The 27777-nt window shown below is 41.8% G+C and overlaps 1 protein-coding gene across 5 annotated transcripts in view; it reads right to left on the bottom strand.

Moving 5' to 3' along the window:
* The window catches only part of gpsm1b (G protein signaling modulator 1b), a 279264-nt gene that overhangs the window by 231214 nt on the left and 20273 nt on the right, over window positions 1-27777 (bottom strand). For 2 of the 5 annotated variants that reach the window (XM_072240285.1, XM_072240286.1), the window contains exons 2-3: window positions 26196-26327; window positions 25543-25627 (exon numbers count right to left, since the gene is read on the bottom strand). In XM_072240285.1, coding sequence (XP_072096386.1) covers window positions 25543-25627; window positions 26196-26327 — 217 coding nt within the window. Of the gene's footprint in view, window positions 1-25542; window positions 25628-26195; window positions 26328-26845; window positions 26934-27777 lie in introns of those variants that run through there. The other 3 variants (XM_072240287.1, XM_072240290.1, XM_072240289.1) reach the window with 3 other exon arrangements.

Genomic DNA, 27777 nt, shown 5'->3' with positions numbered 1-27777 from the left:
TAGCAGATTTAGCTCAGTACATCGCAGGTAAAACCCTCCCAGTCACTGAGGACATCACCGTGGAACGCTGTCATAGGAAAGCAACATCCAACATCAAAGATTCTCACCACCCAGGCCATGCTCTTTTCCCGCTGCTGCCATCAGGTAGAAAGTGCAAGAGCCTCAGGACTCACACCACCAGATTCAAGAACAGTTATTACCAGATAACCATCAGGCTCTTGAACAAAGGGGTTAACTATGCTCACTTGCCCTCTATTGAGATGTTCCCACAACCAACGATCTCACTTTAAAGACTCTTTATCTTGTTAATTCATGTTCTTATTATTTATTGCTTTAAATTTATATTGGTATTTGCACAGCTTGTTGTCTTCTGCACTCTATTCTATAGATCTGCTGAGTACGTCTGTAGGAAAATGAATTTCAGGGTTGTACATGGTGATATATGCACTTAGATAATAAATTTACTTTGAACCTTGAAGCTGGAAAACAGTGAAGTGACCAAGCAAAGTCAACAAAGATTAATGAAAGAGAAATAACGTTTGACTAATCTGTTGAAATATCTTGCAAGAGTGACTGAGGGGGAAAATCAGTGGATTCAACATACTGGAGGCAGGTTACCAATATGGATTGTGAATTAATTAATGAGAATAATCAAGAGCAGGAATACCTTCCTTGAGTTGTGAAGCCCTGACCATTTGGCTGTGCCCTGATAGTACAAGGTGAAGACCAGAGGGAATTGGTGCTTGAGTTCCAAATATTCATGATCGGTAACAACAATTTGACAGAAAAGACAAAATGTTTGCTAACTACACAAAATTAAGTGGGAATAGGGACACACTGATATAGACAAGTCAACAGTAAATAACAGAGCAGATTAATGCGAGGTTATCCACTTTAGCAGTAAAGACAAAAATGATTATTTTGGAAGGATGCGACGTGACTCCAAAATTTTTAGAGGGCTCAGCAGGATAAATACCACAACGACGTTTTTCCTGGTTACAGAGTCTGAAAATTCAGGGCAAGTCTTCTTTGACTGAGAAGAAACTTGTACTCAAAGACTGGTCAATCCTTGAAAACCTTTAAGTTGGGGGCTCAGCCATTGAACATTTAAAAATGAGATCAAAATATTTTTGACTGAAGGATCAAGGGATATAGAAACATAGAAAATAGGTGCAGGAGTAGGCCATTTGGCCCTTCGAGCCTGCACCGCCATTCAGTATGATCATTGCTGATCATCCAACTCAGAACCCTGTACCAGCCTTCCCTCCATACCCCCTGATCCCTTTAGCCACAACGGCCATATCTAACTCCCTCTTAAATATAGCCAATGAACTGGCCTCAACTATTTCCTGTGGCAGAGAATTCCACAGATTCACCACTCTCCGTGTGAAGAAGTTTTTCCTAATCTCGGTCCTAAAAGGCTTCCTCTTTATCCTCAAACTGTGACCCCTCGTTCTGGACTTCCCCAACTTCGGGAACAATCTTCCTGCATCTAGCCTGTCTAATCCCTTTAGGATTTTATACGTTTCAATCAGATCCCCCCTCAATCTTCTAAATTCCAACGAGTATATGCCTAGTTCATCCAGTCTTTCATCATATGAAAGTTCCTGCCATTCCAGGAATCAATCTGGTGAACCTTCTTTGTACTCCCTCTATGGCAAGGATGTCTTTCCTCAGATTAGGGGACCAAAACGGCACACAATACTCCAGGTGTGGTCTCACCAAGGCCTTGTACAACTGCAGTAGTACCTCCCTGCTCCTGTACTCGAATCCTCTTGCTATAAATGCCAGCATACCATTCGCCTTTTTCACCGTCTGCTGTACCTGCATGCCCACTTTCAATGACTGGTGTATAATGACACCCACGTCCTGTTGCACCTCCCCTTTTCCTAATCGGTCACCATTCAGATAATAATCTGTTTTCCAGGGCAGGAGAATGGTGATAAGATCATGAACAGCTAAACCTGTTGTTGAACAGCAGAGCAAGTTCAAAAGGGACAAAAGACTTCCTCTCATTTCTTATGCTCTCAATGACTGATATGAAAACTGTCCCCTTAATTTGAACTTTTGATAATTAAGGCTTGAATGATTCTGAGTACAAAAGTCAATGTTATATGGATACTGAAAGACTGTAGATGCTGGAATCTGGAACAATGCCCAAAACACCTGGAGGAACTCAGCAGGTCAGACAGCATTGATGGAGTGAAATGGGCAGCTGATGCTTCATAAATATTAAATGTGCACTAATAAATCTTGCCTGCAATCTCCACCAAGTTATTATATAAATAAAAATTGCTAATACTATACTTTAGAACTGGTTTCCTACATTGTGCAGCACTGCTTTTATGGTACAAGATGGAGACCCATACCTCCTATTCTGAGTCCTCATCACTGGATACACTGTGTGCTTCTAAATCCTGAACCACTGGAAGAGGAGATGCCTCTAATCTGAAGGCAAAGGCATTCGAATCACAGCAACACAGTAAGGGACCAGGTTTGCTAGCAAGCGGAACGTTGGTGGCTCGTAAGTTTCTAGCTTGCAATGATGACAAGTACATACAGTTACAGTAGTTGCACCATTTGGCTCAAACTGTGTTTTGCATTCTATCAAAATGCACACAAGAGACTGCAAGTGCTAGAATCTGGAGAGGCAGCATCCATGGAGGAAAATGATCAGTCAGTGTTTCGGGTCGAGGCACCAGCAGTCAAGATGAAGGGTCTCGACCATAAACGTCAACAGCCCAATTCCTTTCAAAGGTGCTGCCTGACCTGCTGATTTCCTCCAGTGTGTTGTGTTGCTTTTTACAGATGCTGTTTGACCTGCTGATTATTTCCAGCATTTTCCATGCCTGTAACATTTTCTAGTTTAATAAAAGGTATCCGTTCCTGAAAGAGCCAACTTGCCCACTCCATTAATGCTCTCCGTTGAGTGTATCTGTCACCAGGGAATATTTGGTTTTGTGGTGACTGTCCAATTCTGACACCATAATGGGGCAGCAGCTACTGATCTCATCACTATGGTAACCTTGCTCTGAACATAAACCAGAGAAGAATACTGTGATTGCTGCAGAACAAACACAAGGTTAATTCGTTGCATTTGCACAATGTAATCGAAGCAGCATTTGCTTCACACAACAAAATCTCTGAGCTTTATGTTTAATCAAATGCACAAATAACTAAATTACAATACGCTTTGCTCAGATTATCTTCAAACACTCCCCAAACTGGTTTTCCAAGCTTTCATTAACAAGGACATTCATATATATTTACATGCTAGTTTAACAACTGCGAGAGAAAGAACTTATAATTCAGAGCAGAAGTTGATTATGCAAGTCAGAATCAGGTTTCACATCACTGCCACATGTTGCCTTCGTGGCAGAAGTACAATGCAATACATAATAATAGAAAAAAATGTAAATTAGAGCAAATATATATTAAATAGTTAAATTAAATAAGTAGTGCAAAATTTAAAAAGTAGTGAGTAAATGTTCATGGGTTCAACGTCCATTCAGAAATTGGATGGAAGAGCAGAAGAAGCTGTCCTGAAATGTTGAGGGTGGTGTGCCTTCAGGCTTCTGTACCTCCTTCCTGATGGTAACAATGAGAACAGGGTATGTCCTGGGTGATGGGGGTCCTTAATGATGAATACTGCCTTTTTGAGCCAAAAACACTGAACAAAAACAAGCTGTATGGACAATAGACAATAGGTGCAGGAGTAGGCCATTCAGCCCTTTGAGCCAGCACCGCCATTCACTGTGATCATGGCTGATCATCCACAATCAGTACCCCATTCCTGCCTTCTCCCCATATCCCTTGACTCCACTATCTTTAAGAGCTCTATTTAACTCTTTCTTGAAAGCATCCAGAGAATTGGCCTCCACTGCCTTCTGAGGCAGAGCATTCCACAGATCCACAACTCTCTGGGTGAAAAAGTTTTTCCTCAACTCCATTCTAAATCTTATTTCACAAAGCTTACTTTACCAAAATGATTACATCCTTCCCTCACAGTCAATTGTGGTTAACAATTGATCTGAATCAATAATTCTTCTGAAAGGATACCATCAATATTTTCTCTGTCAAATGAAACACTAAAACTAACCTACAACTGCCTCTCAGATGGTTGTAAAAAATCCCACAAGGATTTTCAAAGAGAAATAGCAGAGCTTTCAGTCATCCTGGCCAATATTTATCTCTCATCCTCCAGACAAAGCTTATTATTTGGTCAGTTTGTTTGACAACCACTTTGGTCAAATATCCCGAGACATTTTACTCCATTAAATGTGCCACAGACTTAGGTGACCATCACTAGCCTGAATGCATTAATATACAAGTGTTGTTGTTATACTTAGCTAAGCTAATCAACCACTGGGTTTCTGTCGGAAACTGCCAACTATCAATCACTGAGGATTCTGCGCACTTTAGCCCTGGAAGCACCATCAATCAAGTCCAGTAACAAGATCAACTGAACTTTAGAACCAGATGCACTCTTAAACAAGTAATACTAATTTTCACACCAAAAGTAAGAACAATCAGAAATGGAATTTCCTCATGTCTACCCTCAGTTTATACACAGTGCAATTCAAACTCACTGTTTAACTATCACGAGTGTAATGTTTTCAGTCAGACACCTTAAGAAGAATAGCGGTTGCTTCTTTTAAAAACATGACTATTCAGGCATAATTGCACCAACTTCACTGTCCTCCCTGTTACACAATGACCAAAGAGTTGGTTAGAACTACACCCATTTAGGGTTGGCTGCTCTAGATGAAGAAGTCAACCCACGTATCTGTTTTGGTATTAACTGCCTTGTAGTGAAGGGACATGTTGTTTTCTCAATTTTACAACATTGCTCTCCATTCAGAGTTGACTCTTTGCCAACTTCGCACTATTCACGCAGAACTTGCATCAGACATGAGAGAATCTACAGATGCTGGAAATCCAAAGCAACACACACACAAACACACAAAATGCTGGAGGAATTCAGCAGGCCAGACAGCATTGATGGAAAAGAATAAATAGTCGAGGTTTTGAGCCGAGACCCTTCATCAAGGCATAGTGTCAGACACTGTGACTCATTTCAAACTTCAGTTTCTAATTAGAGTCTATGGTGGCACCACCGTCAATGAGAGAGAGGTGGGGCTGTACTTGGGGTTTCAATTTCCAGGACCCTCCCCATGTTTTGACCGAAGTTTAGCAGACACTTCCCATTGCTGCAGAATTGCTGTAACTAATTGAGGACATACAAAGTTATGTGTGTATGGCCAGTCCCAATTACTTGGAGCATGCAGTGTCCCGTGTGATTGATAATGGAGTTATGAAATCATCTCCACGCTGGCCAAGTCTTAAAACAGTGCAGCACATTGAAAAGAATTTTTCTTTACATTGTAAGATTCATTCAAAACGAACACACAAGCAATTAGGAAGGAAAACAGGGCGAGGGCTTTAACTGCCAGAAGATCTGACTACAGAAGTCGAGAGACTACAGATGATGCAATCCGGAGCCACGAACAAAATGCTGAAGGAGCTCACAAACAAGAGAAAATCTGCAGATGTTCAAAATCCAAGCAATGCTCGAGGAGCTCAGCAGGCCAGGCAGCATCTATGGAAGAGAGTAGAGTCGACATCTCAGGCCAAGACCCTTCAGCAGGATTCAGCATGTCAGGCAGCATCAGCAGATGGAAATGTGCAGTTGATGCTTTGGATCCACTAATAGCACGGCACCACTTACTCCAACCCTTCCCTATCCTCTTTATCCACTGGCCATCTCCACTCTTTCCTATCCTGGCAAATCAACCATCCATTTTGCTCGTCAGATGATACCTGGATCCACTGAGCTCCCCCAACACTTTGTCGGTTGATCGGAGCACTGGATTAAGAGACGGCTGTGATGTACAATCTGGCCGACACTGCAAATGAGATGTGGACTTCCAAGGAAAGAAAGACCTACCTGTGAAAGTGGGAGCACAGTGAAGATTTACTACATTGATTCCTCAGATAGTGAGCCAGTTATACAGGGAGAGATAAAACAAACTTGTCAAATGTACTTTAAAGTTCAGAACAATGCGCGAGATGTAATCTCACGAAAAACATCCAAAAATCTTAAGTGTACAGTAAGTGTGAAATTGAGTCTCATCCCACCCAATCAGGATGTCTGCAGCCAGGGGTCAGAGTTTCAAAATAGGGGTTGCCAGTTTAGGACAGATGAAATAAATCTTTTTATAGTGGGTAGTGAATCTTCAGAATTCTGAAACTTGAAGATATTCAAGGCAAGAGGTTATTTTTAGGTGAATTGCAGGATACGAATTCAGTGCACAAGAATGTTTCAAGTATTGATCACATTTTCTTACAACACAGTCATTCAGTCCATCAGATCTATGCCAGCTCTCAAATCAATCTCATTACCCCCACTTAACTGCAGCCACAGGGAGAACATGCAAACTGCACACAGACAGCACTGGAGGTCAAGATCAAACCCAGGTCATTGAGACAGTAAGCAACAGCACAAACATACTGTGTTGCAATTTTGAATGTTGGAGCAGACACAAGGAACTGAAAGGCCTGCACCCGCTTCTTTTGTTTTTGTGAATGGGGGATGGAGGAGGTTCATTTGAAAAAAAATCATTATTCTGGAGATTTTGGGGAAAAATGTTTTTTTCTGCATTGTACTGTATACTCATCGATAACTTGTTGAAAACTTGTCGCACATTATTCTGAATCACTCAACTAAATTAACTCAAAACTTACACATATTTCCATAAAAATATTTTCATTCCCCCCCCCCTCCTTAATCAGAGTCCCTGCTCAAAGTTAATACACCTTTCTGAAGAATGGGTTACTACTGTTTCCATAAGTAACTATGCTCGACAAATTATGAACAACCAGGCATAAGCCAGTTCCTTTCAAATCTGTAAGTGTCATTGGTAATTGTATGAAACAAAGTCTTGTTAATAAATTGCAGGGTTTTCATTACAATATGATTGGGCATGTGAAAACAGCACATCTCTGGAAGGGAAGTTATCATCACATGACCTTTCATCGCCAAAGTCCCTGCCCAGATAAGAATGAATGAAATTATCCTTTTATTAAACTGATTATTCCGAGGCTGGGTCCTCTAAGACCCGAGAACACAGCCTTAGAAGAGAGGGACATCCATTTAGAACGGAGATGAGGAGGAATTTCTTTAGCCAGAGGGTGGTGAATCTGTGGAATTTGTTGCCGCAGGCGACGGTGAAGGATGTTATTGAATACTGTATATTTAAAGCAGAGGATGATAGGTTCTTGATTAGTCAGGGCATCAAAGGTTATGGGGAGAAGGCAGGAGATTGGGATTGAGAGAGATAATAAATCAACCATGATTGAATGGTGAAGCAGACTCAATGGGCTGAATGGCCTAATTCTGCTGCTTGAACTGTGGTTTTATGGGGAATTAACCTTCCAAACTGCACACCTTTTGGATATGAAAGGAATCAAATGGTCTTATGATTGTATATAATTAATCATTAAAGATTCCAAAGGAAAAAGGGAATAACACATCATCTCCAACGAAAATTTATGTTTCCCTCCTTGGTTGCTTCCAGCTGTGTACTAGAAACTATAACAAAATTTTAAAAGGCTATTCCTTCAACATTCACTATCATGCTTTACTGCAGCACTAGCTTAAGAAATAAACAATATTTCAGTCAACTAGAACCCGAAGTTTGTAACTTCCTCCTTAAAACTTCTCTTTCCTTATTTAAAAACATTTGTCAAAACGCATGTCTTAAACTATGGTTTTGGCTACCTAACCAAAAGCTTCTCCATTATGTGCATGAAAATGCCTCAGGACATTTTGATGTGCTACAAACCAGAACTAAAGCGTTCACAGACCTAAACAAATCCCTGCAAAGACTGGAGCAAGGATTTCACATGGATTCCAAAAAATCTTTCACTGCAGAGCATGGGTTACCAGTTAAATTTGTGCTTTTCATTTTAAAAAATAACACGAAGTAGCAGACAAAAGGCATGAATACACAGGTTATACTCCAGAAACGATTCATACAAGGCAACTGTGTCATGCAGTTCAGCATTTGATTTCAAACTACAGTTCTTTCGGCATCATTGTTCACAGACTCTTTTGCATGATTTTATGAAAACACTCCAAGCAATCCTAAAATTAAAGCACCACAGAAATCATATTTCTTTTGTGTTACATGATTGAATAATTTCTTTCCTTTTATTACATCCGTACTGAGGTTTTATTGTTATTTGGAAGGAAAGGAAAAACAAAAGAAAAATCCTGCACAATAATCATTTCCCACTATTTAATTTTATGTGCTTGCATGCAAGTGGAGAACATTTGACCAATAACACAAAAATAGGAAGATATTGATCGCAAGAGGAATCAACACTGCCGGCAATATGCTATATTTTTATTAAAGCTTGGAACTGTATAACTCCCTTGCGTTTTGTCCCAAGCATCAATGCAATTATATCCAACAAGCATTAACATCAATCGCCTTGCCCTATTCAATCTGCAACAGTTTGAGACGTATTATCTCAAACAGATCACAAATAACATGGAAGAAGCAAGACTACGCACAAGAGCCAGAGGTGTGGTGATGAATATTAATATTTCTCATATACCAAGCTTTAACAAAATGACTGCAAGGTAAAGAAATGGAACTTAAAAATGGCTTGAGCACATCAACGTCTGAAAGACCTGCATACAGAATGAAGGTACACAGAGAGTAGAGACAATGTCTATTAGAATACGTTCCAGAAATTAAACTACAAAGATATATAATGACCATTGTATATTAATTAAGCAATATTTGGATTCAACTGGTGTTTGTTTTAAGAACATGATTAAGTTAATATAATGCCCTTTTTTTTAATCCAAAAACACACAATGCTTATTTCAAACCATTCAAAATTTGTAAGTTATAAAAACACATACTTATTAAGCAAAAGTCAAATGAACCAACAGCAAAAACATGCAAGAAGACTGCAATGTTGATGTATCCCAATGAGAATAGATGTCAGATACACAATCATCTTACCTGGAAGATATTGCCCTTGTTATTAATCTCGGATTCTCATTGCTAGGAAACAAAGCCATGAAGTCATCGACTTGCCTACCTTTTACCACACAAATGTAGCAGTGACAGGAATAAATCAGCAGAATGAGCTCTGGCAACTCCCCCCAGCTGTTAGCACACCCGCCTGCTTATGCATTTGGGCTGTACAGTCGTGTACTGAGCAGGAGACATGGTGCAGGAACAGGGAGAGCTGCACCCTGCTGCTTCTGACATCATGCTAACCAAAGACCCCTCCGAAAGGTCAGTGTGCAAGACTGACCACTCATGCAAAAATCCAACCTCCTGCCTCTTGGCTTTAAAGATCAATGAGAGTCCTATCTTTCCTCTCACGGACAGCCTTTTGAACACTGACAGTTCCGCTACCCGAGCGCAATTCATTAATTAGCTAGTTATCAGTCTCAGTTGTTCAACATGTGCATTCTGCATAAACAAAGGCAGCAACAAGCAGAACCCAGTCGGGGCAAAACAGCTGCAGGCTCTCCAGTCAATTACTCCACACCAGGATACTTCAGGAGTTTACATTCTCAAGACAATCCAGTCGACAGGTATGAAATGGAGTAAAGGATCTCATTCCAAGAAAGTGAAATTTGTTGCTACGAAGAATAGCACTGATAAATTTCAGGAGAGGCTAGACAAATAAATATTAAGGGGCGGGAGTCGAGTAAGCAAGTTAGGGTAAATCTTTACAAGACAGTGGATCAGTCAGAACTAGAACAAAAACAACAGGAATTCTGCAGATGCTGGAAATTCAAGCAACACACATACAAGTTGCTGGTGAACGCAGCAGGCCAGGCAGCACCTCTTCCTAGAGATGCTGCCTGGCCTGCTGCGTTCAGTCAGAACTAGAAGTTGGTGCAAAGTTCTGGGTGACACTTCAGGAAGGGCACAAAGGCTTCCATGGGAGTGCAGAAAAGGAGATTTACTGAAGTCCTTGCAGAGATGAAGAACTTCAGCTACGTGCATAGATTGGATCAGACGACTTTGCAAGGGGACGTCAATTTCAAATCAACAAACACAGAATACTGGAGGAACTCAGCAGGTCAGGCAGCACCTATGGAAAAGAGTAAACGTTTCGGGCTGATACCCTTCTTCGGAACTGAGGAGGGGGAAATTGCCAGAAGAAAAAGATGGGGGGGGTAGGGGAAAAAGGCAGGTGAGAGGTGAAAGGTCAGAGTGGAGAATAGAGGAAGGTGGGGGGGGAGGGGGGTAAATTTGTTACCAAGAGAAATCAATATTCATGCCATCAGGTTGGAAAGTACCCAGACGGAATACAAGGGGTTGCTCCTTCACCCTGATATTTTAAAAAAATCACTAAGGGTCCAGACAAAGTACATTGAGAGAAACTGTTGGCTCAAGAATCAGTGAACAGAGAACGAAAGTGATTGGTGAATGAATCTTTTTTGATAGAAAGTATGCCACACGTAGCATAGAGGCAGCTTCTACTGAAGTATTCAAAAAAGTGAGCTGGGTGAAAGGAAAGGATTTACAGGAATATAAAGAAAGATCAGAGAACCAAGACCAAATGGACTACTTGGTAGACAGAGCCAGTACAGATTTGACATAACCAAGGACCACCCTCTACATTGTGGACATTCTCTGCATCTGAGAGAGGAACACATCAGGACAGGAACAGGCACTTCAGCCCACTGTGCCAACTATGATGCCAATGTAAACACATCCTGTCTGCCAGAATGTGGCCAATTTCCCTCTCTTCCTTATTCGTTAATACTTGTTAAAATGTTGCCATCATTTCTGCTTCAACCATGCTGTCAGCATGTTTGAGGCACGCATCACTCTGTGTACACAAAAACTTGCTACACAAATCTCCACTGAACGTTCCCTTGTCCTTCTAGAGACAAAATTGGTCCCCTTCAAGATCAGGATGGTCATCTATACATGTAACCCAAAGAGATGGTGGGGGAGGGGGGGGAGAGAGAGAGATCTTTATTGATTTTTGTATATACTTTCATTAGGTTCATTAGCCTCCAAAGCTCCAGAAAACAATCGAAGTTGGTCCAATCTCTATGGCTCATACACTACAATCCAATAAACATCTTGGTGAACCTCTTCTGCATCTTCCCCAAAGCCTCCACATCCTTCCAGTAACTGGAACTGCACAAAACACTCCAAATGCATCCTAGCCAAAGTTTTATGTAGCTACAACACAACTTCTCAACCGAACCAATGAGGACAACCATGCCTTCTACCTTCTTTGCTGCACACAGTCTACTTGCAATGCCACTGTCAGGTAGCTGTGGACTTTGAACCACAAAAAGGGAAGTTTTAGATCAGGAGACAAGGGTGGAGTTGAAACATGTGCAGATAGGGGTAAAGGAGACGATCAAGGTGGCTAAAGAGGAATATAGGAGAGAGCTAGAGGAACAAGCTTGGGCAGAGTAGCTCATGAATGGTATGGAGGGGCATGAAGAACATCACTAGCTTCAATCAGCCTAGATTTAGGGCTTCGGAATGCAGCCATGAATGGGCTAATAAGTTAAACCAATTCTTCAAAAGGTTTGATAATTGCCCTCCTGTTCACACCCCACCTTCTCAGCACACCTGTCCAAGTGCCGAGGCACGCAACGCTCCCTCAGCACCAAGCACCAACGAATCCCCTCCTCCGTCCAGTTCAATACATAGAAGAGCAACACAGGCTACCATTGCCTCCTTGCCCTGCACCTACCATCCACACCTCCACATACCCGCTGCTATCATCCCAATCTCCATCCACCCCCCCCCCCCCAGGGTCCCACCTTCCACCAACTCCCCGGTCATCATGGACTCGGCTTCATTACTGAGCAGGTGAGAAGGGCTCTGAGGAAATTCAGACACAGCAAGGTATTGGGACCAGATAGTGTGAACCCCAAGGCCCTGAAGGAATGTGCTGAACAGCCACGTGGAGTTCTCCAGTGTGTTTTCAGTCCGAGTCTCAGCCTGGAAAAGGTCCCGAATGTGTGGAAAATGTCGTGTGTGGTCCCAGTACCCAAGAAGGGCCAACCAAAAGTTCTGAATGACTACCCTCTAGTGGTCCTAACCTCACACATCATCAAGACCCTAGAGAAGCTGGTCCTGGCTCACCTCCGACCCCCGGTCAGATCAGCCCTTGATCCTTGCCTACCAGGAGCACATTGGAGTCAATGATGCTGTCATCTACCTGCTGAACACAGCCTACTCACATTTGAACATGAGGATCATGTTTTTTGATGTCTCAAGTGCCTTCAATACCATACAGCCCTTACTGCTGGGGGAAAAAGCTCCGTTCAATGCAGGTTGGCACTTCCATTGCATCCTGGACAATGGACTACCTGACTGACAGGCCACGGTTTGTGCGGCCTCAGAGCTGTGGGACAGGCATGGCTATAAGCAGGACATGGCTACAGTCCCTTGGGGCCCCACAAGGGACTCTATTGGCTCCCTTCCAGTTTACCCTGTATACCTTGGACATTAGATACAACAATGAGTCATGTCACCTGCAGAAATTCTCTGATGACTCAGCAATAGTTGGGTGTAAAAAGGAAGGACGAAGGATTAATACAGGGCCCTGGTGGAGGACTTTGTCAAATAGTGCAAGCTGAATCATCTACAGCTCAACGTCAGTAAGACAATGAAAATGGTGATGGACTTTAGGAAGACTAAGCCAACACTGCTCCCTTTACTACTGATGGTGAGGACATGGATGTGGTGAGGACCTGCAAGTACCTGGGGGTGCACCTGGATGACAGACCTGAGTGGAGCACGAACACAGAGGCTGTCTATAAGAAGAGGAGACCGAGGTCCTTTGGAGTATGCAGGCCTCCCCTTCACATGTTCAACCAGTCTGTTGTCACCAGTACTATCTTTTATGTGGCAGTGTGCTAGGCCAATGGCATTAACAAGCTGATTAGAAAGGCTAGCTGTGTCATAGGAGTCAAACTGGACACACTGGATATTGTGGTAGAACAAATGACCCCCAAGGAAAATCCTGACAATTCTGGACAATGTTTCTCACACTCTGCATGCCACCTTGGCTGAACAGAGGAGCACTTTTAGTAATAGACTAAGCCAATTGTGCTACTCCAAGGAGTGCTATATGAAGTCACTCTTACCCTTGGTCATTAGGCTCTATGAGTCAACTTATGGCTGGGGAAGTGATGACCCCGCTCCTGTTAGACTGTTTGAAGCAACTTTTTTTTTATTCTTTCTTACTAATCTTCTAATATTTTTATATCTATGCCCTTTTAATGCTACTGTGACACTGTAATTTCCTTTGGGATTTTTTCCATAGATGCTGCCTGGCTTACTGAATTCCTCCAGCATTCTGTGTATACTACTGCAGATTAACAAACAATGTTTGAGGCATTATGTGCATATATGGATTTGAATGTAAAAGGTTATGGACTCAAACCAGGAACGTGTAATTAAGGAACTTAACATCCATCATCTAATTGAATGGTTGAAAAAGCTCCCAGCTCATAATTATTTCAAAAGGACTCCACAGAACCATGCCATTTGGTATTTTCACATTTAATGTTCCACACCAGCTTCCCCCTGCTCACATTCAGCTAATCCCCCAGTTTAGTTTTCCAATCCTCTCTCTCCTGGCATTTACTGATAAACTCCTTGTTTTCCTCAACTATGAAGCTTTCAGACACATACCCACACAGATATTTACCCACTTCATACATGGAAGCACCAGGTTCGTGTGCAACAATGAAAGAGCAGTCAAGTTGACACACAAAATTAAACTACAAACCCATAACATCATCTTGAAAAAGGGCATTTTAAGAAAATCAGAAATTTATCTGCGAGATGTGTCAAGTAGTATTCTGCTCCCATTTGTTAAATGAACATCATTTTTTTTCGGAAGTCAGGAAACTAAGATACTGCATCATCAATCCAATTATGAATGAAGTGTTAAAGAACATGAAAACAGCTGAAGAAATGGAGGAACGCAATGGCAAGACAAGAATGGGTGTTGGTTATTCTACCCCATGAGCCTGCTCCGCCATCTAGTTAGATTATAGCTGATTAATATCTTTACATCCATTTTGTGTTTACTATATGCCTCCAACCAACCAAATTCATCCATCAGTCTCATCAGCCCTAATTGAGCTCCAGCATCTACAGCCATGTGGGTTAGAGCTCGGTTTGATCTTCAATTTCCTTGCTCCAATACGTCTCTCTGTTCTGATTATCTCATCATAGGAAAAAGTTTCTCCATCCTATTTTACCGGAAAGTTTCAGCTGACAGCTCGATATTCCAACACAGGAACTGAGGGAGTTCTAAGCCTTGAAAATCATTATTACTAACTACCTAGGTGATGTCACTGAGATCAATATTCAAACTGGATTGCAGGGATAAGAGGTAAAATAACTTAGTGTCCTCAGTTCATGCACTTAAGATCAGTACTTGGCCAATGATACTGAAGAATTTCAAGTGCAGCATTGAAGTGAAAAAGGCAGAATGCTCAGCAATCACATCTATAAAAAGAGCTGATATATTAGATAGTCACCCATTATGCATTTTGTCACTGCAATACAGAGAACATATTGTGAAAGGTTCGTGAAAGCATATGCAAAATCACAACTCATACAGGAATGTTACTGTTTTGATGATTGTTTCAGAGGATGCAAGTGGACAAATGTAGCACCCATTTTATGTGCATAAGATAATGCTAAGGCTCTGTGGTGGTGGGTAATGCTACTGAAGTGCAAATTCAGATACCAGGTAGAAGGCAGTAACTACTCTGTATGAACGCTGTTGATCTGAAAGCTGTGTGTGAGGGGGTAGAAACAATTATTTTGACAGCATGTAGGAGGACTATTTTGCCTGGAGAAGCACTCTGGGACTCAACTGAATAGGGCTTTCATTGGGCAAAATACATGACAAATATACATCAACATTCAATAGTTCTAACTCCACTCCATTTGTGAACGACACGAGGTGAAAACATTCATATTTGTGAAATAGATGACCATAACCGTAAACTCACCTTCACTCAGATTATTTCCCATGCAATTCATGTAACTTTATAATGAAAAATTCAGCTCCAGTACAGCAGACCTGCATTTCACAACTACTTGCACCACTAGCCAAATGGTTACAATACAATCACAGCATTGGCATCTGCATGACAAGGTGAACCAGTGCCCTGGTACGACCCATTTGCAAAAAAAAACAGGGCAGGTCCGATCCAATCACTAACCTGACAGGTGTCATCAGCAGCACCATCAAGCAGCACTCATTCACCATTAACTTTCTCATCAAAGCTGAATTAGGGGTTTACCAGAATCACTTGGCTCCAGATTTTTTTTAAAAAATGAATTCCAAAGACAAAAGCAACCATTCTTGAGTTCAGGACAGCTTTAACAAGTGTGGCATCAAAGATCTCTGCTCAAAATTAACTCAACGAGGAGATCAAAGGCTGCACAGAGGAAGAAAACTATAGTTATTGAAGTTCAACCATCCCGGTATCTGGACACTACAGTTTGGGCAGCATCTTAAACCCAACCCCCAAGTTGCTTCATCTGATCATGTGATGGAAGGTTGGTCTTTGAACTGTGGATGTTCCCCAATGATTGCACAATACTTAATTCTAGTCGCAACTCCTCAGCAAGCGAAGCAGCCCACACCTCTATCTAACAAGAACTTATTAACATTCAGGGACTCTCACCGCAGACGCAATAAGCAAGACTGTTTCACCTACCCGTGACATTAAATAGAAATATCAACCTTATCACCAACATCCTGGGGGGGGGGGGGGGTCACAAGTCCATAAGATATAGGAGCAGAAGTAGGTCATTTGGCCCACTGAGTCTGCTCCGCCACTTCATCATAGCTGAACCATTTTCCTTCTCAGCCTTAATCTCCTGCCTTCTCCCTGTACCGTTTAATGCCCTGACTCGTCAAGAATCTATCATCCTCTGCCTTAAATATATCCAATGACCTAGCCTCCACAGCCACCTGTGACAACAAATTCCACAGATTCACTCTGGCTGAAGAAATTCCTCCTCATCTCTATTTTGAAAGGACGTCCCTCTATTCTGAGGCTGTGGCCTCTGGTCCTTAGACTCCCCACCATAGGAAACATCCTCCTCACAGCCATTCTATCTCGACCTTTCAACATTCCATAGGTTTTACTGACATCACCCCTCATTCTTCTGAATTCCAGTGAGTAGGCCCAGAGCCATTAAACACTCCTCATATGAGGAGCCTTTCAATCCAGGAATCACTTTTGTGAATTCTTTTGAATCCCTCCAATGTCAGCATATCCTTTCTTAAATAAGGGGCCCAAAACTGCTCATAATGCTCCAAGTGAGGCCTCACCAGTACTTTATAAAGTCACAGCATTACATCCTTGCTTTTATAGTCTAGTCCTCTCAAAATGAATGCTAACATCACACAACCTGCAAATACACCTATAGGGAATCTTGCATGAGGACTCCCAAGTCCCTTTGCACCTCAGATGTTTGCATTTTCTCTCCATTTAGAAAATAGTCTACTCTTTCATTTCTGCTACCAAAGTCCACGAACATATAACGTAAAAAGCAGTTCCAACACAGACTCCTGTGGAACACTAGTCACCAGCAGCCAACCAGAAATAGGTCCCTTTATTCCCACTCTTTGCCTTCTGCCAATCAGCTTTATCCATAAGTAGTATCTTTCCTGTCATACCATGGGCTCTTAGCTTATTAAGCAGCCTGATCTGCAGTACCTTGTTAAAGTCCTTCTGAAAATCCAAGTACACAACATCCACCGATTCTCCTTTGTCTATTCTGCTCGTTATTTCTTCAAAGAATTCCAACAGATAACTGGCCAGAAACTCAAACACATTAAAGCAAGTTATGTGATTTACCTCCCGATACCAAAAAGCCTTTCCACCTCAACAAGGCACAAGTCAGGATTGTGATAAACTTTCCACTTGCCCAAATGAGTGCAGCTCCAATGACTTTCAAAAGGCTTAAAACCATACACGACAAAGCAGCCTGCTAGATGAACAATCCACTCACCACTGACACACAAGGGCTACAGTATACACATCTACAAAATGCACTACAGTTACCAGCCCACGTTGCTCCAACAGTACCTTTCAAAGACACTAACACCACCAAGGCAGGATAGCAGCTGAATAGGAGCAAAACTACCTGCTGGTTCACCTTCAAATCACACATCAGCCTGATGATGCTTTATTGTTGCGAGGTTTAAATTCTGAGAACCTCCTATCCAATAGCACAGTGGAGCTCCCTTCACCTGAAGGGCTGCAGCATTTTGAGGAAGCTCACCACCACATTAGATAGATAGCTATTGTCATTAGAGTGATAGATAGATATACTTTATCAATCCCAAGGGAAATTTGGTTTCGTTACAGCTGCACCAACCAAGAATAGAGCATAAATGTAGCAATACAAAACCCCCCAACGATCAAACATCAAAATGCAAACTATGCCAGATGGAAAATAAGTCCAGGACCAGTCTATTGGCTCAGGGTGTCTGACCCTCCACGGGAGGAGCTGCACGTTCGATGGCCACAGGCAGGAACCACCTCCCGTGCCGCCAAGTGTTGTATCACGGTGGAATGTGGCCCAAGTCCCACAGTAAAAAGTTCAATATCCAGTCTGCAAACACGTTCCTCGATCATAATATACCCAGGATTGCACCATCCGTTGTTAGCCAGATCAGTAAGCACCCCACTCCTTCACGCCGCTTACCGCTCTCGGTGCACTTCTGGTCAGGCGGAACGGTATTACCCACCGAACTCCTCTTCTCCAAAAGTCTCTGTTGTCTCGACCCGGTGCTTTTTCCTCGGCTTTGTGATCTCCCTCTGTGTGTTTTCCTCTAGATTTCAGCAGGGGTGTCTGCCGCTCTGTTCGCTAAACCAGCCGGTATTTGCTGGTCCATGGAATACCCAATGCGACCTTGCTTCTGTCCCACGTGTCGGGATGTAACCATTTCCAGCGCTAAAGAAAACCCAAATAAAACTCTCTCTACCAGCATATTAGAGAGGGTGCAGCTTCGACGTGTTACCGTGAGAAAAAAATACAAAAAAAAACGTAAATTAAAAAGTAAAAGAATAGATCGGAACGGCTGTACCAGGCTGCATGCATGACCGGCACATGCGCACATGGCATTGGCAGCAAATACTGGTCATCCCCATCATGCCTGGATCCCAACAAATCAACACAATTTCTAACGAAGGGCCTCGGCCCGAAACGTCAACCATACCTCTTCCGAAAGATGCTGCATTCACCAGCATTTTTTGTGCGTGTTGCTTGAATTTCCAGCATCTGCAGATTTCCATGTGTTTACAATTTTTTAAAAAATGTTCAAAGCCTCAACAGAGTTAAAACCAGCGATAGGAATATGTTAATTGTCATAGAAGACACCAGCACTGGTTCAAAGCTATACGAACACGGCATGTACATTGAACTCCAACCACAGAGGCAATATCCTAGAATCAGAAACAGATTTATTATCACTGACTTATACCAAGTGAAATTTGTTGTTTTGCGGCAGTACAGTGAAGAGGTATAAAAATTAATACAAATTACAAAAATAAAGGAAACAGTAAGTAAGAATTCATCAGGTCATGGACCATTCAGAAATCTGATGGCAGAGGAGAAAAAGATGTTTCTGAACTCGAGTGTGGATCTTCAGATTCTTGTTTCTCCTCCCCAATGGTAGCAATGAGAAGAGGGCATGGCCCTATTGGTGAGGGTCTTTCGTGATGGATGCCACCTTCCTGAAACACCGCCTCTTGTAGAGGTCCTCAGTGGCGGAGGGGGTAAAGCCGGCCAAGTCTCCAATACTCTACAGCCTCTTGTGGTCCTTTGCATTGGAGACTCCGTACCAAGCTGTAATGCAATCAGAATGCTCTCCACCATACAATGGTGCTAGAAAGTTTGTGAACCCTGTAGAATTTTCTCTATTTCTGCATAAATATGACCTAAAATGTGATCGGATCTTCAGACAAATCCTAATTTTTTTCCAACAAATACATGTAGTATTGGATCATTTTTCTCAACAGATAAGTGAACAAGTATGCTTTTGTGTTATTTATTTAACTGGGTTCCTCTTACCTAGTTTTAGGACTTGCGTGAAGATCTGATCACATATTAGGTCATATTTATGCAGAAACAGAGAAAATTCTACAGGGTTCACAAACTTTTAAGCACCGCTCTACATCTGTAGAAATTTGTAATCTCCTCAAATACCAAACAAAATGGAACAACTAGAAATATACGGGCTCAGCACAAGCTACACTGTGGTCCTTGCAATACTTTACACATTCAGTATATAATGCTGTCTTGCAGTAGAACACAAGTTGAAATGGCCCATAATTATTCCTGTTTGAGGCATCAGCTGATCATAACTACTCTGTAAATCATTCATTGAAAACAAACTGCTCACCAACAAACTGCATTTCGCAGTTCTCCACTGTCACAGGTAAAACACAGGTGTCTGACAAGACAATGAAAAAGACTTTCAAATTATCAAGGTACTCAACAGTGTAGGTTCAAGTTAAGCTGTTTCCACTTGTGGAAACCAAATCTCAGGGCCAAAAAACTAATAGGATTTAATTCAATGCAGGGTTCAGACGGCAGTTTGGCTATTAAGTCTCTCAAAGTTCAAAAATTCAAAGTAAATTTATTATCTAAGTACATATATGTCACCATACATAACCCTGAGATTGACATACTTGCAGGCAGAACCAAAAAATCCATAATAGAATGATAACCTTAATGGAATCCTTGAAAGACTGCACTAAATTGGGCATTCAACCAGTATGCAAAAAGACAATAAACTGCGCAAACAGAAAAAAATAATAATAATAAAAAATAAATAAAGCAATAAATAAAGAATACAGGACAAGGAGTCCTTGAAAGCGAGTCCATAGCTTGTGGGAGCATTTCTTCCTTTGGAACTGGACCCTCTGACGGTGGTGTCTGAAAAGAGGATGCTGTCCAAGTCGCATGCCATCTTGGATAATGCCTCCCATCCACTACATAATGTACTGGTTGGGCACAGGAGTACATTCAGCCAGAGACTCATTCCACCGAAATGCAACACATAGGAAGTCATTCCTGCCTGTGGCCATCAAACTTTACAACTCCTCCCTTGGAGGGTCAGACACCCTGTGCCGATAGGCTGGTCCTGGACTTATTTCATAATTTACTGGCATAATTTACATATTACTATTTAACTATTTATGGTTTTATTACCATTTATTATTTATGGTGCAACTGTAACGAAAACCAATTTCCCCCGGGATCAATAAAGAATGACTATGACTTGCCTTTCAACATGATCAACGCTGATCGTGTTGAAAGGCTGATGAACGCTGGTGTCACCTCTTCTACTGTACCAGTTTTCTATAACCCTCAGTCTTCAATTTACTCAACTGCACAAATGATGGAAACCATAAGCACAGATGTACAGCATGTTCAGATAAGTTTTAAAAAAAATCGTATCTTCCTATCTTGTGTTGAGTATCAATAACAGGATGAAACCTCAAAGCCAAATACCATTGCTTTTACAAAATCCCATGCAATTTGTTCTTTAGAAGGGAATAGGAAACAAAGCAAACAGGCAGGGAAAGTCTTCGTATTTCCAGAATGGCATTAATAAAATAATGCCTAATCAGCAAAAATCTTGACTGTGAAAATTTTTGTTCCCTTCCCCGTCCCACAGCAATTCATTTTGGCAAGAAGTGGCACATTCAGGACTCTCATATTAAAATTGTTGGTATGTGGAAGACATCTTATACCTGAAGTCCCAAACTTTTCACTCAAAAGGCAAGTAATTACTTTGGACCTTTCTCAGGAGGCCTACTTACTGAATTATACTGAAAGATCTTTTACACCAGGGATAGAAATCGCTCCAAGATTTTGTTCAAAATTCTTTTAAATTACAGCCTTAGGTAGCAGCAAGATGAAGACTCACAGATCACGAGAGAGGAAAAAAATATTTTTTTTCAAACGCAGAGAGTTTTAACTGAAAGACTTTCACATGAAGCAAACTGCTCCAAAATCACAGATTCGTCATGCCTCCCACTGAGAAGATATATGCGTACAAAAAAATTATAAAGTGAACCCCAGCTATGAAGCTACCAGACATCATTATGATCACAGTTGTTTGCTGAAACAAAGTGTGCGTGTCCTGCTCCCCAAAATAGCAACATGGCTATGGGTGACATATGAAGATTATGAAACCTCATACGAAAATGAATGATGCAGTAAGAATTCAAAGACTGAGTTGTTTCAGAGCAAGAGCTTTTGGTTCAATTTAGTATGGATGTTCCATACTATCTCTTCAAAGGTAATCACTGGTCCATTATTTACTCAGTCTATAGAAGTGAGGCAAAGCGGCATCAAATTCATGGGATCTATACAGATTACAAAGGAGGAGTTGTTTACTGTCCCAAGGCAAATCAGGGTGGATAAATCCCCAGGGCCTGACAAGGTGTTCCCTCGGACCCTACCGGAGGCAAGTGCGGAAATTGCCAGGGCCCGAGCAGTATTTAAACCATTCTTAGCAACAGGAGAGATACCAGAGGACTGGAGGATAGACCATTTTGTTCCACTGTTTAAAAAAGGCTCTAAACATAAACCAGGAAATTATAGGCCAGTTGAGTCTGACATTAGTTGTGGAAATGTTAGAGGTGGGTATTCTAAGGGACTGGATAAACGAGTATTTGGATAGACACAGACAGATTAAGGATAGTCAGCATGGCTTTGTGCACGGTAGGTTATGTCGAATTAATCTTATAGAGTTTTTCGAGGAAGTCACCAAGAAAGTGGAGGAAGGCAAGGAAGTGGAGGTTGTCTACATGGGCGTCATCAAGGTATTTGCCAAGTCTCCACATGGAAGATTAGTCAAGAAGGTTCAGTTGCTCGGCATTCAAGATGAAGTAGCAAACTGGAATAGACATTGGCCTTGTGGGAGAAGCCAGAGAGTGACTGTAGGTGGTTGCCTCTTGGACCGCAGGCCTGTAACTCGTGGTGTGACGGAGGGATTGGTGCTGGGTCCATTATTATTTGTCATCTATATCAACAATCTGGATGATAATGTGGTTAACTGGATCATCAAATTTGTGGATGACACCAAGATTGGGGGTGCAGTAGACAGTGAAGGCGGCTATCACGGCTTGCAGGGGGATAAGGATCAGCTGGAAAAATGGGCTGAAAAATAAAAAATAGCAGATGGAATTTAATGCAGACAAGTGTGAGGTTTTGCACTTTGGTAGGACCAACCTGGGTAAGTCTTACACAGTGAATAGTAAAGCACGGAAAAGTATGGTAGAACCAAGGGATCTGGGATTCAGGTTCATAATTTAGTAAAAGTGGTGTCATAGGTAGATAGGGTTGTAAAGAAAGTTTTTGGCACATTGGCCTTCGTAAATCAAAGTACTGAGTACAGGAGATGGGATGTTATGTTGAAGTAGTATAAGATGTTGATGAAGTCTAATTTGTGTGCAGTTTTGGTCACCTACCTATAGGAAAGTTGTAAACAAAGTTGAAAGAGTACAGACAAAATTTACAAGTATGTTACCAGGTCTGGAGGACCTGAGTTATAAGGAAAGATTGAATAGGTTATGACTGTTTTCCTCGGAATGTCAAAGATTGAGATGAGATTTGATATAGGTATACAAGATTATGAGGGGTATAGATAGGGTAAATGCAAGCAGGCTTTTTCCACGGAGGTTGGGTGGGATTACAGCCAGAGGTCATGGGTTATGGGTGAAAGGTAAGAAGCTTAAGGGGAACACGAGGAGAAATTTCTTCACTCAGAGGGTTGTGAGAGTGTGGAACAAGCTGCCAGCACAAGCGGTGCATGCGAGATCAATTTCAATGCTTAAGAGAAGTTCGGGTAAGTACATGGATGGTAGGGGTATGAAAGGTTATGGTCCCAGTGCAGGTTGATGGGAGTGGGCAGTTTAAATGGTTTCGGCACAGACTAGGTTGGCCAAATGGCCTGTTCCCGCGCTGTACTATACTGTGACTCTATGAATGACTGAGAGAGCAGGGACTCTGGAATGCTGCCATCGACCTGTGAACACTGTCAGTACCTCAGCTGGTTTTCCAAATTACCGAAGTAGATCCTTCTCATCTATTTTAGGCACTTTGCAGAAAACCAATGGAAATTAGTGATTGTCTCAAACTGGAACAGAAGGCCAAACATTTGTTTCCACACTCAATATTTAATGATGGCATTTTTATTAATTAACCAGCTTAATGCATCTGAATGGCAACGAACTGAATGCCAGCTTGGAAGTTCAGAGTGACCCAGTGCCATTAAAGATGCTGGTTAAATGCTAATTTTTCTATTTAGTTTATTGCTTACAAGCATCCGAAGAACAAAAAAAAATAATTTTCTAGAAGCAGTGCATCATTTGATAATAAAACCAACAAAGGACTATTCACAGGTGATGTCAAAAGAGTTTTACTGTAATATGTGCAAAAAATTAACTTTGAAAAGTAATATGCAATTAAAGAATCAAAAATACAGCATGTTCCATTATCCCTACAGACTCTTCAAAGGGGCCATCCAATTTGTCATCCTTGGCCTGGCCATTTTCCTTAGCCAAATATTTTCCTCTTCAAATCAGAATCAGATTTAATATCACTAGCACGTCGTGAAATTGTTATGCGGCAGCAGTACATTGTAATACATGATAACAGTTAATTACATTAAGTATACTCATTTAAAAAGTTAAATTCAGTAAATAGTGCACATTATGACATGATTCTGGTCACTCTTTTTTTTGCTATTTTTGGGTGATTTTGAATTAGGATGGCCTGCAGGTAATGAACACAGAGCTGAACTAAATATGCCTGGACTGCTTCAATTTTGTGCTTCATATTATGTCTTTCTTTAAAATTGTTTTTTTTTATGTTGTCATTAGCGCAATTTGTTTTATTTGCGCTGGGGTGAGTGGGTGTTAATGCTTTGCTTTGAACAGGTTCCATGGTTTTCTTTGTTTCGTGGCTGTCTGTGGGGAGGACAAATGTCAGGACTGAATACTGCACACATACTTTGATAATAAACGTACTTTGAGTCTTGAATCAGAAAGAGAAAAAAGTAGTGGTTCAGTGTCTGTGGCATCAATATCCATTCAGAAACCTGATGGCAGAAGGGAAGAAGCTGAATCGTTGAGCATGCGCCTTCAGGATCCTGTACCTCCTTCCTGTTGGTAGCAATGAGAAGAGGAAATATCCTTGGTGTTGGGGGTCCTTAATGATGAATGCCACCTTTTTGCGGCATTGCTTCTTGAAGATGTCTTTGGTACTACAGACGCTTAGTGCCCATGAAGAAGCCGAGTGAGTTTAAAACTTTCTGCAGCTTATTTCGATCCTGTGCAGTGCCCCCTCTCCAGATACCAGAGAGAGATGTAGTCAGTTAGAATGCTCTTCAGATGTACGTTAGAATGCTCTCCAACGTACATCTGAAGAAATTTGCAAGCATCTTTGATGACTCCTAATGAAATATAGCTGCTGTCATGCCTTCTTTGTAACTGCATCGACATGTCGGGCCCAGGATACATCCTCAGAGATGCTGACACCCAGGAACTTCAAGTTGCTCACCCTTTCCACTTCAGATTCACCTCGATGAGTACTGGTGTGTGTTCCCTCTTCTTACCCTTTCTGAAGTCCACAATCAACTCTTTGGTCTTCCCAACACTGAGTGCAAGGTTGCTGCTGTGACACCAATCAGCTGATCTATCTCACACCTGTATGCCTTCTCATCACCATCTGAAATTCTGCCAACAATAGTTATGTCATCAGCAAATTTATAGAAGGCATTCGAGAAGCACCCAGCCACACTGTCAGGATGTAGAGAGAGTAGAGTCATGGGATTAGCACACATCCCTGAAGAGTGCCACTACTGATTATCAGCGAGGTGGAGATATTATTTCCGATTCTTACAGACTGCTCTTCCAGTCAGGAAGTCGAGGATCCAGTTGCAGAGGGAGGTACAAAGGCCCAGGTCTTGGAGATTTTTGATCAGGACTGTAGAAATGATTGTGTTAAACACTTAGCTGTAATCAATAAACAGAATCCTTACATAACCATTAGTATTGTCCACAGGTGATCCAAGGCCACGTGACGAGCCAAAGGGATTGTGACCGCTGCACATGTATTGTGGCGACAGCCAAATTGCAGCAGGTCCAGGTCCTTGCTAAGGCAGGATAACCAACCTCTTAAAGAACTTCATCACTGTGGATATGAATGCAACGGGATGATAGTCGTTAAATATATCCCCTGGAAGTCTAACTCAATCTGCTGTTTCTCGTTCAGTCTGCATCCTATGGATTACCACATCTCACTGAGTGAAAACCAGGCATAAATGCACATCCAAGTCAGGAGATGACGTGGAGAGAAATAATCCATCTTGAATTCAGACAGGAGGAACAAAAGTATGTCAGCCCTCTCAGCTTAGATCATAGGACATTTTCTACAAAAGATGCAACAAGAAGTCAAAGCTTACCGACTGCGCGGCGACCACCCACTCTCCCAGCATGCTATCCCAGCATCGAAGGCCGATCCATTCATCACCATCCCATTTGCACGTGCTGCATAGGAAACAAATGGGTTTATAAGAAATACTGTTCAAGGCATGTCTCAAGTGCCCAGTTTAAGAGCAGTGTCAATCAATTTGCTGGAGGCAGATGACACTTATAGTTAGACACATAACAAGCAGTCAGCCTTAATAGCTGTCTGTTTATTTAGCTCCCTATTTTTCTGAAGGAAGTCACTATGAAGACAAAAAAATTTACAAGCTGAAAGTATAATTAAGAGCAACACACACACACACACGCGCGAAGTGCTGAAGGAACTCAGCAGGTCAGGCAGCATCTACGGAGGGAAATGAACAGTCAATGATTCAGGCTGAAACCCTTCATCAGGACTGAAAGCAGATATTTCTTCCACAACAAGCAATGAGTGGAGATTAGCAAAGTGATATATAAAAAAAAATTATGCCCCCCCTTCCAAATAAAAAAAAAATCCCCATTGTGTACAGCAGTGCCCTGAATGTACTTGATGGTTTACCACCATCTTTATTCTGGCTAAAAGTGATGTCACTATCTCATCTTTCAGTTAGTCCTGACGAAGGGTCTTGGCCCGTAATGTCGACTGTACCTCTTCCTATAGATGCTGCCTGGCCTGCTGTGTTCACCAGCAATTTTTTTTGTGTGTGTTGCTTGAATGTCCAGCATCTGCAGATTTCCTCATGTTCACTATACGCTGGTGCTTTTTGGTTCCTGCAGAGAGCTAGACAATTAAGAAAGGAAGAGAACTGATAAGAAAAACATTTCTGCAGTCAAGTTTCTTTCCTTAGTAGATTGATGCCAGATTCAGACAGGGATATAGGGCGACAATTCAGTACACAGCTGTGTGGGAGAAATGCAATGCCATTTTTCACAAGAGTTGTTTAACAGAGGCACCATTTCAGACGGACACAAAATAGTTCATTGTATGATTTCAAAGCTGTGCAGGTGAAGTTTCCCCTCCCCCCGCCATGCCTTCACCAAGCAATTTCACTAGAAGCTGATTATCTGTTCAATATCATTAGCAATTTGAGAGAGTTTGCTTTGTGCAAATTAACTATTAGCTTTCCCTCAATTAGGTCAGTAATCACATTACCAGTGTATTTCCACTGTTCATGGCTTTGGAGCACTAAATTTACAACACACTTAAGTTCCCTTTTTCTCCAAGTGAATAATTTACACGTGTAAACATCCAGACTCCAGTCGACAACAGATCAAAGTAAAAACACTACAGCAACCCACTTATTGCTTGTCTCACAAGGCGTCCATTCATAAAATCATAGCAGCTACTCGTGCATTTGAGGAATTTCTCCATTGATCTTCAAACCCACTCTCGGGACATTCCTTCTAATTCCTAAAAGATAAAGATAAGCTTTATTTGTCACATGCACATCAAAACAGACAGTGAAATGGATCATTTGTGTCAACGAACAGAGTCCAAGAATGTGCTGGGAGCAGCCAGCAAGAGTTGCATCAACGTAGCATGCCCACAACTTACTAACCCTAACTCGTATGTCTTTGGAATGTTGGAAGAAACTGGAGCCCCTGGAAGAAACCGGAGCCCCTCGAAGAAACCCTCACAGACATGGGGAGAACGCACAAGCTTCTTACAGACCGCAGCGGGAACTGAATCCCTATCACTGGTGCTGTAAGCATTAGGCTAACCACTACTTCACTGTGCCGCCCTGCAGGGGAAGGAAGTCGCAATGCTTTAATTTGTCATTTCAATGCACACAGAACTGTACCATAAAGGCAGAGTCGAAACACCCTTCAGATCCATTTTATCAGCAGCCTGGTGGTTGGAGGGTACTAACTGTCTCTGAATCTGGTGGTGTGGGATCTAAGGCTCCGGTACCTCCTTCCCAATGGTAGTAGCGAGAAGAATGTGCCATATTGTCTGTCATACTGAAGAAGTTGTGCAGTTAATGTGAAACAAAATTATTGACTTGCACTTATAGAGTGCTTTTCCCCAACTTCAGATATCCCCAAAAAATTTGAATCACCGTGTCTTCAAATTGTGTGTCCATGCTATAAGGACAAAAGCCAAATTCCTTTCAGACATAAAAGATTGCAAACTTTAACTGTTCTTGATCCTTCTCTCTTTCACTTTCCTCTGCCCCCTTACCCCAAGTCCACCCTTTACTCTGTTTCCTGTATCATCGTCTAACTTTCCT

The sequence above is a fragment of the Mobula birostris genome, chromosome 22 (assembly GCF_030028105.1).
Source record: "Mobula birostris isolate sMobBir1 chromosome 22, sMobBir1.hap1, whole genome shotgun sequence".
NCBI classification, from domain to species: Eukaryota; Metazoa; Chordata; class Chondrichthyes; order Myliobatiformes; family Myliobatidae; genus Mobula; species Mobula birostris.
This window is presented reverse-complemented; position numbering and strand designations above follow the sequence as displayed.